General features: G+C 42.4%; 2 protein-coding genes across 7 annotated transcripts in view; one reads left to right on the top strand and one right to left on the bottom strand.

Annotated features, from left to right (window-relative positions):
• TRANK1 (tetratricopeptide repeat and ankyrin repeat containing 1) overlaps nt 1–10,771 on the bottom strand; it is a 300,522-nt gene extending 289,751 nt beyond the window's left edge. For 2 of the 5 annotated variants that reach the window (XM_056520371.1, XM_056520377.1), the window contains exon 1: nt 10,634–10,771. In XM_056520371.1, coding sequence (XP_056376346.1) covers nt 10,634–10,683 — 50 coding nt within the window. In that variant the 5' untranslated portion in view covers nt 10,684–10,771. Of the gene's footprint in view, nt 1–2,767; nt 2,824–8,105; nt 8,125–10,633 lie in introns of those variants that run through there. The other 3 variants (XM_056520378.1, XM_056520376.1, XM_056520372.1) reach the window with 3 other exon arrangements.
• Nucleotides 10,725–15,672, top strand: part of MLH1 (mutL homolog 1) — a 192,247-nt gene continuing 187,299 nt past the window's right edge. Inside the window, exon 1 of one of the 2 annotated variants that reach the window (XM_056520381.1) lies at nt 10,725–10,759. Coding sequence is in view for 1 of the 2 variants with exons in the window: in XM_056520380.1 (XP_056376355.1) it covers nt 11,088–11,203 (116 nt within the window). In the remaining variant the exon portion in view is untranslated. Of the gene's footprint in view, nt 10,760–10,887; nt 11,204–15,672 lie in introns of those variants that run through there. The other variant, XM_056520380.1, reaches the window with a different exon arrangement.

Genomic DNA, 15,672 nt, shown 5'->3' with positions numbered 1-15,672 from the left:
GCCAAGGTCTTCACAAATGGGATGCTGTTGGACTCTTTCTGCCTGACCAATGGAACCTGTCAAGAATGCCCTTTGTCACCGCTATTATTTGTCCTGTCTTTGGAACCGTAGGCCCAGGCAGTGAGATCGGCAGCGGACATTCATGGCATATGCATAGAGCGATATAACCATGTCATCTAGCTTTATGCAGATGATATTCTTTTAACCATATCCCGACCAGATAGCTCTCTACCTGCAGTGTTATCCTTATTAAACAAATTTGGGGAAGTGAACCACTCAAAATCGCAGGCATTACCTTTTCATCTTCCTTCTTCTCTCGCTCTTCTTAAATCACGCTTCCACCTAGTTTGGCAATCTAACGGTATTAAATACCTAGGTATCACTCTTATCCCCTGGCTCCACACTCTATATACTGCTAACTACCTCCCCTTTCTTCAAACCTTACAGGCAGACCTTACCACAATGAGTAAAGTGGAGATCTCTTGGTAAGGGAGAGTAGCGGCCTTTAAGATGTCTACCTTACCCAAACTGCTTTACCTGTTCCGCACCTTACCTATCTCTCTCCCTTTCTCTTTTTTCTCCAAAGTTAAATCACTGATTACTTCCTATGTATGGGAAGGATCCAAACCGTGAATGCCATATTCAATAGTCACCAAACACAGGATGGTGGGAGGCCTGGGGATTCCTGACATGTACAGGTGCTACTTGGCTACCTTCGTTTCTCTACCGTACCCCCTTTGGGACAATAGCACTACAGTCCCCTGGGTAGCAATTGAATGCTTTTATGCACAAGGAATTACACCTAGAGCCCTCCTGTATATGTTGGCTTGGAATATTACACCTCCGCCTACACTGTTGCCCTTGACCCTGGCAGGACTTAACTCCTTAACGACAGTGGACGTAAATGTACGTCATGGTGACGTGGTACTCAGCGCACCATGACGTATGTTTACGCGCCGCCATGATCGCGAGCACCGGTGCTCGTGTCATGCCCGGCAGGTCCCGGCTGCTATCAGCAGCCAGGGACCCGCCGTTAATGGCGGACTTCCGCGATCGCGCGGATGTCCGCCATTAACCCCTCAGATGCCGTGATCAATACAGATCAAAGTGTACAGCGTGTAAACAAAACCTTCCAAAATTTGCTAAATTGCGGTTTTCTTTTCAATTTTCCCACATAAATAATATTTGTTTGGTTGCGCCATACATTTTATGGTAAAATAAGTGATGTAATTACAAAGTACAATTGGTGACGCAAAAAACAAGCCCTCGTATGGGTCTGTGGATGGAAATATAAGAGAGTTATGATTTTTAGAAGGCGAGGAGGAAAAAACGAAAATGCAAAAATAAAATTGGTCTGGTCCTTAAGGCCAAAATGGGCTTGGTCCTTAAGGGGTTAAGTGTTTGGAACTGTGCCACTCCTCAAGTGTGGCTACTACTTCAATGGATAAAATGCAGGCCCCACTGATGGTGTTGCAATTGGCCATACCTGGTAGATTGGTCCCCGTGGCTACACTGTAATGTCATCACTATTGGCCACCTATACAAGGGAACTACGTTTGCTACCTACTCCACTCTACAACACAAGTACCATCTCCCTTCGAGATTGATTTTCCCCTATCTCAGGATCAAAAATTTTTACACAGCAGTAATCCTCCACTTTTGAATGCATCTTTAATAAGATTTTTCTCTCTTCAGTGTGCAGGTTTAAAACCAGTATACTCTGAACTAGACTCACATGGCGAACTCACACTCACTCCCATCATGAAAGCATGGGAACTTGATCTCAAAGTAGTATTTTCTCCTTCAGACTAGGCGACTGCATATAAATACATATATAAATCCCTTCAAAAGCATGTCACACGTAGAGGCGGTAATAAAAACGCATCTCAGATGGTATTACACACCCTCAAGGTTACACCATATGTCCCTCGCATGTTCTGATTTATGTTGGAGGAACTGCTCTCGTAAGGGCTCTCTAACACATATATTATGGGACTGCCCACATATACAAACTTACTTGAAAAGCATAGAACATCTACTCACGGCAGTCATAAAATCTTGAGTAACATTAACCCCTAGTCTGGCACTATTACTGATAGGTCTAGAGCAGTTTCCCCCTGATGTTTGATGCCTAATTTTCAAAATTTTTGTGTTGGCTAAATTAGTTATCACTAGATATTGGAAAACCCCTACTAGACCTTCCTTGAATGAATTGCGTGAGACTATAAACCACATTTATGTATTGGAGGAAATATGGGCAATAGGTCAAGGCCGAACTCGGCAATTCAATGACACATGGGGGTGGTGGAAATCATATTGGGATAGTACAAGATCTATCATTTCATCAACTATTCATTCAGTGATATAGCTGCATGGAGGACCTTTCCTACCACTTCTTAACCTCTCCCCAACACTTTTTCTAGCTTTCTTCTTTTCTTCTCTACCTTCCTCCCCTCCCCTCCACCACCCTCCCCCCCCCCCCCGCCGTTCTTACCTTGTCTTTTCTCTTTATGCCAGGAATTGAAGTTACAATAATAAAGCCTCCAACCACTCAGGGATTTAAATGGTGCAACAGGTGAAAAGCAGCAGTAGTCCCATGGACACTCAGGCAAGATAGAGTAAAAGAGAAATTTATTCGAACAACGCGTTTCAACGCCCGAGCCGGCGTCTTCATCAGGTTCACAAAGAATGAATGACCACAATACATATTTATATATATATATATATAGGAAGAAGAACAATAAAATTAGTGACTTAATTGACTCACATGTCCATCCGGGAACACAATTTCAGCTGACCAGGCGGAAGTGACGCCGATCTCGTTCACGGACCACATGATCAGCTGTCCAAACGGAAGCAAAACAAAGATAACGGAATGACAAGAGGTCAAAGATATTTTCTACAGGTAAATAATAAAACATACATAATAACTATATAATGCATATATAATTAAAAAGGTAAGAAAAAATTATTAAAAAATATATATATATGATTAAATAATAAAAGCAGCATACAAAGGAATGCAATTATACCGTATTCTCTATCATTTCATTAAGCCCATCTGGGTATAAGCATTTTAACTTGAATATCCAGTAAGACTCTTTATTAATAAGTTGTCTGAATCGATCTCTAGTGTCTGATGGAATAATATCTATTATTATTAGTCTAAGATTTTCTGGATTTTTATCATGTTTTAACATAAAATGACGAGAAACACTATGTAGGGGAAATCCCTTTCTAATATTGGATCTATGTGTGTTCATGCGGGACCGCACCGTCTGAACGGAGCGGCCCACATATTGTAATTTGCAAGGACATTCGAGCAAATATACTGCATGGTTAGACTCAGTTCACATTGTGTTTAATCATAAAAGACTCATTAGTAACATTGGATTTAAAATGACTAAAATTGTCCTGAGTAATATTGCAACAAAGACATCTTGTTTTATTGCATTTCTTATTACATTTTTTGGCTGCTGTTAAAGTGGTCCAATTATCCGACACTTTTTTAGGAAGTGGTTCTATAATCTTTAGTTTACTTGGGGCCAGGAAATTCCGAAGAGACATGGGCTTTCTGAAAGTAATCCGTGGCGGTTTGTGTAAAATATCCTTAAGGACTGGGTCACTAAGTACAATTGGCCAATGTTTCTGCACTAATGTTTAATCAAACCCTTTTGTGTTTCTGTCATAGTACATTTTTCTTTTGGTGTTATCAAATCTTTCTGGCTGTCATTTTTAGTACTATTATAAGCTTGTGTCAAAATTTTTGAGGGATAACCTTTTTCTCGAAATCTTTGGGTTGGGATTTAAAATCGGAGTCATCCGTACAGTTCTTGGGTATCCGCAAGTATTGTCCATAGGGTACATTTCGCAGCCATTTTGAATAATGGAAGCTCTGAAAATTTAAAAAACTATTGACATCTACGGCTTTAAAGTGCCTTTTAGTTTTAATCAGTCCACTAGTGGTTTTAAAAATGTCAAGATCCAGGATCTTAATAATAATAGATATTATTTAATCAGACATTAGAGATTGATTCAGACAACTTATTAATAAAGAGTCTTACTGGATATTCAAGTTAAAATGCTTATACCCGGATGGGCTTAATGAAATGATAGATAATACGGTATAATTGCATTCCTTTGTATGCTGCTTTTATTATTTAATCATATATATTTTTTTTATATTTTTATGATTTTTCTTACCTTTTTAATTATATTTGCATTATATAGTTATTATGTATGTTTTATTATTTACCTGTAGAAAATAGCTGTGACCTCTTGTCGTTCCGTTATCTTTGTTTTGCTTCCGTTTGGACAGCTGATCATGTGGTCCGTGAACGAGATCGGCGTCACTTCCGCCTGGTCAGCTGACCTTGCGTTCACGGATCGACATGTGAGTCAATTAAGTCACTAATTTTATTGTTCTTCTTCCTATATATATATATATATATGTATTGTGGTCATTCTTTGTGAACCTGATGAAGACGCCGGCTCGGGCGTTGAAATGCGTTGTTCGAATAAATTTATCTTTTACTGTATCTCGCTACTGCCTGAGTGTCCTTGGGACTACTGCTGCTATTCACCTGTTGCGCCATTTAAATCCCTGAGTGGTTGGAGGCTTTATTATTGTATCTTGACACCTAATTCCTGGTGGTGGGATTGGCTGCATGGTGGAACCTCTACTTACATGCTGACATCAGTGTTGTGGCTGACTGGTAGCACAACCTACGGGGTGAGCAATTTTCTTACTAATTTGTTTGAGATTTTCACCCTAATTTATTGCACTACGGAGCGCTCTGTGGTTTCTTGTCTTAGGAGTTGAAGTTGATATTACATGTTATTAAGACTGTTTAGCATATATATTCGAAGTACCTCACATTAAGATAACTTACCGTATATACTCGAGTATTAGCCGTTCCGAATATAAGCCGAGGCCCCTAATTTCACCCCAAAAACCCAGGAAAACCTATTGACTCGAGTATAAGCCTAGGCTGGGAAATACATCAGACCCCCATCAACATTCCCACCCCCCCCCCCCGGTCATCATCCCGCCCTCCTTTGTCATCATCATGACTCTCACTGTCATCATCCAGACCCCCCCCTCCCTCATCCCACCTGTCCTCATCCAGACCCCCCTCATCCCCCCATCATACAGATCCCCTTGCCCCCCATATCATTATCCAGATCCCCCTCATACCTCCCTGTCATCATCCAGACCTCCCTCTCTTGTTCTCTACTCACCTCCCCAGTTGCAGCTGTCGGTCTTTTCCTAGCAGCCGTCCAACATTGCTACAGGGACCGTCCAACTTCTAGAAGGGAGGGTGAGCCGGTTCGGGCCATCCATCTTGACTGAGAGGCCCTCTTCTCCGATGCGGGCTGGCTCCGGTCTAGTGATGCTGCATTGACGCCGCCGTATAGAGACGCCCCCGACGTCAAGGACGTCTGCTGCGCACGGACGTCCCTTCACGGCGGCGTCAATGCAGCGTCACTAGTCCAGGGTTGGCCCGGAGCGGAAAAGAGGGCCTCCTGGTCAAGATGGACGGCCCGGACCGGCTCACCCTCCCCACTGGAAGTCGGATGGTCCCTGCAGCATATATGGGCAACGATGGACGGCCCAGACCATCCCCTCGCCACCCCTGCTGGTATGCATGCAATTTTTTTTTCCCATCACTCGAGTTTTCAGCATGAAAATTGGTGCTGAAAAACTCGGCTTATACTTGAGTATATACGGTATATGGAACTACGTTTCCTTTATTCTCCACATATGTTTTTTCTTGTTTTTGAATTTTTTATCCTTTTCCAGGTTGAACATGAGATGTTCACTTCACTTTGTTTAAACTTACATGTGCCATAATGTTAACCACTGCAAAGGACAGAGTGTGCACTATTAGCTAACTTGGTGACCCGAAGGGTCTAATTCATTTGTATATACAACATTACAGTCTGAATCCTTGTTGTTTTGGTCCTAATGGACAGGACGTTTGTTATACCTGTTTTTATTGTGCACGTAATGGAAAATTTGGATATATGTCATGTGTTTATATGACTGTTTGCTATTATATATCCTGTTAATAAAATACTTTGAAACGTATACAGAAGGATCGCAATGGACCCCAGTGATCTGTCAATTAGTACAGGTACTACTATTCCCATCATGGAACAGTGTGTTCCATGCTTGGAATAGTAGTACCAGCTAAAAAATGAAGAAAAAAAAGTGAAAAACACACACACACTACATTTTTATTATTGTCAGCTATATTTTTAGTGCCCTACCCGCCCACATAAATTGATCCCTGTTTAAAAATGTATAAACATTGTTATAAAAAGATAAATTTCATTAAATACAATTTTTCCATCACTACTGTATCTTTATCATTATTGTTTTTTTAATGGTACCCTACGAAATTTTAATAAAAAAAGGTATCTCCATCACTTTTGCTAAAGTCTAAAAGAGAATAAAACCGCCGGCAAAAACGCCAAAGATAAAACCCACATGGCGTATTTCTTGGCGTTTTTTCACTCCCATAGACTTCTATGGGAGAAAAACGCCAAGATTTTCCCGAAAAAACGCCAGTCTCAACAAGAGGTCGTTTTTAAAAACTGCCAAGGAGCCCAAAAACCCCAAAAGGATAAAAAAAAAAAAAGCCAAACTGAAAAATGCCAAGTGGATATGGCATTTTTCAGTTAACTATTGACTTGCAGCTAACATCTGGCTGCAGCGTTTTCTTTACAAAAAAAAACGCCATGCAGCAGAATGGGCCTTTTTATTGGCATTTTTGCAAAAAAACAAATGGAAACCTAGCCTAACACAGGAATTTCGGGTTGGAAAAAAAAAAGTTTTTGGACACTGGTGCCAAAAAAATTAAACAGATTTGTGAATTACTTCTATTAAAAAATCATCATCCTTCCAGCACTTATCAGCTGCTGTATGCTACAGAGGAAGTTGTCTAGTTCTTTCTATAGCTGTGCTTGCTTCATACACGGCGGGTCCCAGCGGCTCAGCAGCAGCAGACTTGCCAGTAATGGCAGACATCAGCAATCGCGTTGATGTCCGCCATTAACTCCTCAGATGCTGTGATCAATACAGATCTGCAGCACTTTAAATGGCTGATCTGATCGCCGGTGACACTGCTGCGGGGATCAAAGCAGCCAACATGGCGGACGGAGGTCCGCTCACCTGCCTCTGCCACACCCCAGGGTCTTCTGCTCTGATCTGCCTTACAGCAGAGCAGTGCAGAATATCGCCAATAATACTGATCAGTGCTTTGCCTATGCATAGCATCGAACAGTATTAGCAATCTAATGATTGCTATAAATAGTTCCCTATGAGGACAAAAAAAAAGGTGTAAAATTTAAATTAAAATTTAAAAAAAATAAAAACCCCATAAAGATTTAAATCACCCCTTTTCCCAATTTTAATCAAGTGTAAACATTGATAAATAATAAACATATTTAGTATCGCCGCGTGAGTAAATGTCAGAACTATAAAAACATAATGTTAATGATCCTGGACAGTGAACAGCGTAAAAGAAAAAGTCCCAAATTTCTGCTTTTTGGTCACATCACATTGCAAATAAAAATTTATAAAAAGTGATCAAAACGTCACATATATGCAAAAGTCGTACTAGAAAAAACTACAGATCATGGAGCAAAAAATTAGCACTCACACGTCCCCGTATACGTACTGATTGTGTAAAAAATGTTTGAGATTTTTTTTTAAACAGTACAATAATAGAGAAGTTAGTAACCATGGGTATCATTTTATTCGGACTGACGCACAAAATAAAGAAAATGAGTCATTTTTACCGTAAAGTGTACAGCGTGAAAATTAAAACCCCTCAAATTTACAAAATTGTGATTTCCGTTTAAATTACCTTATACAAAAAATATTTTTGGGGGTTTACCATTCATTTTAGGGTAAAATGAGTGATGTAATTACAAAGTACACTTGGTCACACAAAAAACAATCTCTCATTTGGGCCTGCGAATGGAAATATAAAAAAGGATAGGTAACTGGGTGTGGTTTAAAGCGCAACTGTCACCAATGTTTTACCCCTAGACTACCCACATGAACTTACTGTTGTGAACACAGGTAATGTAGCCACCTTTGACTGCGCTTGTGGCTGCTTTATCCTTGTGAAAATCATGTTTGGATGCCGGTCAGCGACATAGGGAGGTTGCTGACTGGCACATGCGCCCCCAACATCCTGGACGTGCGAACAGCCTGGTGATCCCTCTGCGAATGTTGGCTCCTGCTGTCTGCACCTGCGATGTGCTAGAGCTTGCCAGCACAGCACAGGGGCATAGTGGTTTCAGCCAGCAGGAGCCAACCTTCGCAGAGGGAGCGAGCGCTTGCTCTGGTAAGTCACGCCAGGCTGCGCGCGCATCCAGGACATCAGGGGTGCATGTGCTGAAGACCTCTGTCTCTCTGGCAGCAATCCAAGTAGTGAGGATCTGATTGTTGCTGACCAGCAACCAAACATGATTTTCGGATGGATAAAGCAGCCAGAAGCGCAGCCAAAGGTATGGTTGCATTACATGTGTTCACAACAGTAATCTCATGTGGGTAAAAAAAACTGGTGACAGTTGTGCTTTGACAAATTTGGCATGGCACACAAAGCTATGCATGTCCCCCTCTGCTTTCAGCAAAATGTATGTCCTGAGCTACACTGCAACTTAGCATTGATGCAAGACCTATCCGGAAACTTCCTGAACAAGCAGACACCAATCGTCCTGCGACCCATGAAGTTACACCCAGACTGTGGAGATTTATCAAAACCTGCGCAGAGAAAGAGTGGTGCAGTTGCAAATAGCAACCAACCAGATTTCTTCTTTCATTTTTAACCCCTTAACGACCACGGACGTAAATGTACGTTCTGGTTTGGCGGGACTTCCCGCACCAGGACGTATGTTTACGTCCTGTGTATGACGGCGAGCATCGGAACGGTGCTCGAGTCATACACGGCATGTTCCGGCTGCTAACAGGAGCCGGGGACCCGCCTGTAATGGCCGACATCCGTGATCGCGCGGATGTCCACCATTAACCCCTCAGATGCAGTGATCAATACAGATCAGTGCAGTACCTTGAATGGATGATCGGATCGCCGGCAGCGCTGCCGCAGCCATCCGATCATCCAGCATGACAGCTGGAGGTCCCCTCACCTGGCTCCGGCCGTCTCCCGGGGTCTTCTGCTCTGAGATCGAGCAGAAGATCACCGATAATACTGAGCAGTGCTGTGTCCTATGCATAGCACTGCACAGTATTAGCAATCAAATGATTGCTATGAATAGTCCCCTATGGGGACATAAAAGGTGTAAAAAAAAAAAAGTTGAAAAATGTAAAAATAAAAAGTAAAAGAAAAGTGAAAAATCCCCTCCCCCAATAAAAATGAAAATAGTCAGTTTTTCCCATTTTACCCCAAAAAGCATTTTTATTTTTTTTTTTTATATTTGGTATTTGGTATCGCCACTTGCGTAAATGTTCGAACTATCAAAATATAATGTTAATTATCCGGTATGGTGAATGGCGTAAACGTAAAAAATTTAAAAAGCCCAAAAATGCTGCTTTTTTGTCACATTTTATTAAAAAAAAAATTTATAAGAAATGATCTAAAAGTTTTATATATGCAAATGTGGTATCTAAAAAAAAAAGTACAGATGACGACCCAAAAAATGAGCCCTCATACCGCCCTATATACGGAAAAATGAAAAAGTTATAGGTGGTCAAAAAATGGCAATTTTAGATTACTGATTTTGTACAAAAAGTTTTAGATTTTTTTTAAGCGGTACAAAAATATAAAAGTATTTAGCTATGGGTATCATTTTCAATGTATTAAGAATACATATCATATTTACCGTAAATTGTACAGTGTGAAAACGAACCCCTCCAAAATGGGGGGTTTTCCGTACATTTTATGGTTTCAGAAGAGTATAGGATAACTCAGCTCACCCTTCCAGCCAGACGCCTGTCGCACGGCACCGTGTGAACCAACACCAAGGTAGCAATGAAGAAATAGATGGTCCAGCGCAGGATAACGTGCAATAAATGCCAAAATTTATTGTAGATTCAAGCCATAGGACAGCAGGACACAAGGTAACGCGTTTCAGCCGGAAAGACCAGCCTTACCTTGTGTCCTGCTGTCCTATGGCTTGAATCTACAATAAATTTTGGCTTTTATTGCACGTTATCCTGCGCTGGACCATCTATTTCTTCATTTTATGGTTTCATTACAAAGTACAATTGGTCACGCAAAAAACAAGCCCTTATATGGGTCTGTAGATGGAAATATGAAAGAGTTATGGATTTTAAAAGGCGAGGAGGAAAAAACGAAAACGCAAAAATAAAACTGGCCTGGTCCTTAAGGTGAAAATGGGCTTGGTCCTTAAAGGGTTAAAGAGGCCTGAGAAAAATGAAAGAAGCGCTGATTGTTGCTATGGGCAACTGCACCACTCTTTCTCTGCACATGTTGTAATAAATCTCCCCTTGTGACTTTTGCACAACTTTCTATCTCCATATAATCCTCGTCCTATGCTGGTTTATATTTACCAAACTAGAGAGAGTGTGTGTGGGTGTATGTATACATTTCACGTCACCTTTACAACACCCCTGAGGAGGCTATATATGAATACCTACCAGAGGAAGTCCACCCGCTCGCGTAGATCGTGCCCTCCTTTTTGAGCCATTACTTTCTTTAACTATGTTTTCAGGAGCCGAGACTATTTCGTCTACGTGAGAAATTGGCGGGAACTAATGCACGACGTAAGTCCTGACACTAGAGCCCCCAGGTGAACTTTCATACTAGTGGTTGCGCCTCTCCCATCATATTATTATCTTATTAAATATTTGATTCTGGTCTTCAACAATATGGCGGTCGCCACGGACACCTGTATAGCACAGATACGTTTGTCAGTACAATCTCTGGCGGGGACACACCCCGTCATTTCTGATTGGTGTACAGCATACTGCTCTGGAGCTTCTGATTGGTGTGCGCTTCTTGTTGCGGTATAACCCTGAGGTAGCGCGAAGCGCGCCAATCTCAGTACACGTGACCGTGTTGTATGGCACGGAGGGGCTGGGGGCCGCTACCATGTCTCCCACTGCCGGAGTCATCCGCCGCCTGGATGAGATTGTGGTGAATAGAATTGCAGCGGGGGAAGTCATTCAGAGACCCGCCAATGCTATCAAGGAAATGATAGAGAACTGGTAATGTCTGCACAACTATTACCTCGTTTAATGCTTTTGATCAGTGTTTCCCAACCAGGGTGCCTCCAGCTGTTGCAAAACTACAACTCCCCGCATGCCCGGACAACCTTTGGCTGTCCGGGCATGGTGGTAGTTGTAGTTTTGCAACAGCTGGAGGCACCCAGGTTGGGAAACACTGGCTTAGACATTAAGGGGTTGTAGAAAAATATATTGTCATAATTGTGTGTGACAGACGTCCCTTGACAAGTCAGTGTTCTCCAACCTGGTGCAAAACTACAACTCTTATTCTGACAGGTTGCTGGGAGTTGTGGTTTGCACTAGTGTTAGAGCCTTGATATCGGTGATAGTAAAATATGGCCCTGGATCACACCACATCAGTGTTTCAGAAGCAGCTCCATTGGACCTGACATCTCTGCTCCATACATCTTATTCTAAGTCTCATTTGGCTGCCAAACACTCCCTGCTGCTGTGTGACGCCATAGTGTCCTGGACAAGGCTTTTGTCCTTCACTCCTATAGTCTCTTCAAAATCCTCCAGAGTTTCTGTCGGGAAGGTCTTCCTTTCCTCCTGGCTGTCTCTTTGAAGGAACAGGGGTATTTCTGTGGTGGGGACCTCATACGGCTACTTTCACGCTACTATTGGGCTCTGCCACAAATGGCCGTTTAGGCTCTTTTTGGCTTTAACGGCCGTTAGTGTGAGGCATAACAAGCAGGATCCCATTCACTTGAATGGGGTTCTCTGACGGCCGTTATTCCACTGGAAGATAGAGGGAGAAAAAGATGTTGCAAGCACTAACTTTTCTCCCGCTATGTTCCAATGGACCTGCTACGGACAGGCAGTAATGTGAAAGGAGCCTTAAAGGAGAACTCCAGAATACAAAAATTGTCTCCCATACTGCCGGCAGTAAAAAAAAAAAAAATAGATTCATACCTTCCTTTGCTACCTTGGTGCATCCGGTAAGCGGATCCGGTCTCCGCCGTGATCCTCTTCCTGGTTGCCGGTGGTCGGCGAGTCATACTGCACTCAGCCAATCGTCGCCCGCAGCGAAGTCCCGACTCGGCCGGCGATAGGCTGAGCGGCAGTGTGACGTTTTCGGCCCCGGCACCAGGTGCTGGTGTAGTGAAGAACTGTGTGTCTTGAAGCGTTCACACTGCCGCTCAACCTATCGCCTGCCGAGTCGGGACTTCGCTGCGGCCGGTGATTGTCTGAGTGCAGTATGACTCGCTGACCACCAGGAAGTGGATCGTGGCGGAGACCGGAGTGGGGTTAATGGAAGCACCGGGGGAGAGAAGGAAGGTATGTATTTTTTTTACTGCTGGCAGTATGGGAGACAATTTTTGTATTCTGGAGTTCTCCTTTAATGAGGAGGATTGTAGATGATTCACACCTTCTCAAACTTGAAATCCTATGCCCTTGCCATGTCACACATATGCCAACCAGGCCTGTGTTTTGCACCTCTTGGCTTTGAAACCTCTCACTTGAATCTCACTCTCTAGGTGAAAGGATTGGTACAGGACCGCGGAGGGCCTTAATTGCTCTTTTGTATGTGGATTCAAAAATTATCTTAAAAAAAGTTTTCTGTACGTGGAAGAAGTGGATGGGAGATTCTGATAGTCAGGTCCATAAATATTGGAACATGGACATAATGCTAACACTTTTGGCTCTATACACCACCACAATGGATTTTAAATGAACAAGCTGTGCTTTAACTCCAGACTGTCAGCTTTAACCCCTTAAGGACCCATGACGTACCGGTACGTCATGCGTCCGCTCCCGATCTAACAATGGCAGGGACCCGTGGCTAATAGCGTGCGGCACTGATCGCAGTGCGGCGCGCTATTAACCCTTTAGACGCGGCGTTCAAAGTGAAACCATGCCGTTAGCTCAGGGAGCTGTTCGGGATTGCCGTGGCGAAATCGCGGCATCCCGAACAGCTGCAGGACATGAGGAGGGTCTCCTACCTTGCCTCCTGGTGTCTGAATGACTGCTCAGTGCCTGAGATCCAGGCATGAGCAATCAAGCGGCAAAATCATTGATCAATGCTTTCCTAAGAGAAAGCATTGAACAATGTAAAAGATCAGTGTGTGCAGTGTTATAGGTCCCTATGGGAGCTATAACATTGCAAAATAAGTTTGAATCACCCCCCTTTTCCCATAAAAAAAAAAAAACTGTGTAAATAAACATATGTGGTATCGCCGCTTGCGGAAGTGTCCAAATTATAAAAATATATAGTTAATTAAACCGCACGGTCAATGGCGTACGCGCAAAAAAATTCCAAAGTCCAAAATAGTGCATTTTTGGTCAATTTGTATATCATGAAAAAATGAATAAAAAGCGATCAATAAGTCCTATCAATACAAAAGTGGTACCGCTAAAATCTTCAGATCACGGCGCAAAAAATTACCCCTCATACCGCCCCATACGCGGAAAAATAAGTTATAGGGGTCAGAAGAGGACAATTTTAAACGTATACATTTTCCTACATGTAGTTATGATTTTTTCCAGAAGTACGACAAAATCAAACCTATATAAGTAGGGTATCATTTTAATCTTATGGATCTACAGAATAAAGATAAGGTGTCATTTTTACTGTGTAGAAACGTAAGCTCCTAAAATTTACAAAATGGCGTTTTTTTTTTTAATTTTGTCTCACAATGATTATTTTTTTTCCGTTTCGCTGTAAATTTTTGGGTAAAATGACTGAAGTCATTACAAAGTAGAATTGGTGGTGCAAAAAATAAACCATCATATGGATTTTTAGATGAAAAATTGAAAGTTATGATTTTTTTTTTTAAGGAGGAAAAAACGAAAATGCAAAAAACGGAAAAACACCGGGTCCTTAAAGGGTAGCTCCCACCATCCTATTTTTTTTTTGTTTCTGTCCCTGCCTATTGCCAATCTATCCCTAACCCCCTCCCTGCTTTTAATTTTTATTTTCACTATATTAAAAATGCTTTTTTTTCTGCCTGGCAGTGTGCTCACTACCAGGCAGACTTAGCCAGCAGGCACCCCGTCACTAATGCCTGCTGGGGGGGACTTCCGCCCTTAGTTCATCTACACAGGGTGCCTCCAGCTGTTTCATCACCACAACTCCCAGCTTGCCCTGACATTTATTGGCTGTCGGGGCATGCTGGGAGTTGTAGTATTGAAACAGCTGGAGGCACCCTGTGTAGATAAACTATTAGTTACATGCTGCGCTAGCCTGTCCCCTCCATCTCCCTCTCTCCCCACCCCCCGCGCCATACCCCGTTCCCTCCATCACAACCCCCCCCCCCCCCCCCCCCCATTACACTTACTGCAGCGGGCGTGCAGGGACAGCGGCGGCCAGTGGCTGAGGAGCCAATGCGCTCGCTCCCTGCCTGTCTGATTGACAGGCAGGGAGCGAGTGCAGGTTGAATGAAAAAGGACCGATGCCCGGCCGCATCGGTCCTTTTTCAGGCGTGACGTCACGCCAGGCTGCAGCCGGCCACTAGGAGGGAGACCCCTATTGTCCGGTTTTTCAAATGTAAATTAAACAATTTTAATTAACCCCTTAAGGACCGAGCCCTTTTTCACCGTAAGGACCAGAGCATTTTTTAAACATCTGACCACTGTCACTTTAAACATTAATAACTCTGGAATGCTTTTAGTTATCATTCTGATTCCGAGATTGTTTTTTTCGTGACATATTCTACTTTAACTTAGTGGTAAAATTTTATGGTAACTTGCATCCTTTCTTGGTGAAAAATCCCCAAATTTGATGAGAAAAATGAAAATTTAGCATTTTTCTAACTTTGAAGCTCTCTGCTTGTAAGGAAAATGGATATTCAAGATAATTTTTTTTGGGGTTCACATATACAATATGTCTACTTTCTTTATGTTTGCGTCATAAAATTTGAGTTTTTACTTTTGGAAGACCCCAGAGTCACCAAAGTTCAGCAGCAATTTTGAAATTTTTCACAAAATTTTCAAACTCACTATTTTTCAGGGACCAGTTCAGTTTTGAAGTGGATTTGAAGGGTCTTCATACTAGAAACACCCCCCCCAAAGTATTCAAAATGACATTCAGTAAGTGTATTAAACCTTTCGGTGTTTCACAGGAATAGCAGCAAAGTGAAGGAGAAAATTCAAAATCCTAATTTTTTACACTCGCATGTTCTTGTAGACCCAATTTTTGAATTTTTGCAAGGGGTAAAAAGGAGAGGATTTTTACTTGTATTTGAAACCCAATTTCTCTTGAGTCAGGACATACCTCATATGTCTGTTAATTGTTCAGCGGGCGCAGTAGAGGGCTCAGAAGGGAAGGAGCGACAAATTGTTTTTGGGGGGCATGTCACCTTTAGGAAGCCCCTATGGTGCCAGGACAGCAAAAAAAAACACATGGCATACCATTACATTTTTAAAAAGGGTAATAGCAGAAAATACCCCCCAAAATTTGAAACCCAATTTCTCCCGATTCAGAAAACACCCCATATGGGGGTGAAAAGTGC

The sequence above is a fragment of the Hyla sarda genome, chromosome 5 (assembly GCF_029499605.1).
Source record: "Hyla sarda isolate aHylSar1 chromosome 5, aHylSar1.hap1, whole genome shotgun sequence".
Classification (NCBI taxonomy): Eukaryota; Metazoa; Chordata; class Amphibia; order Anura; family Hylidae; genus Hyla; species Hyla sarda.
The sequence above is the reverse complement of the archived record's forward strand: the minus strand, read 5'-3'. Positions and strand labels throughout refer to the sequence as shown.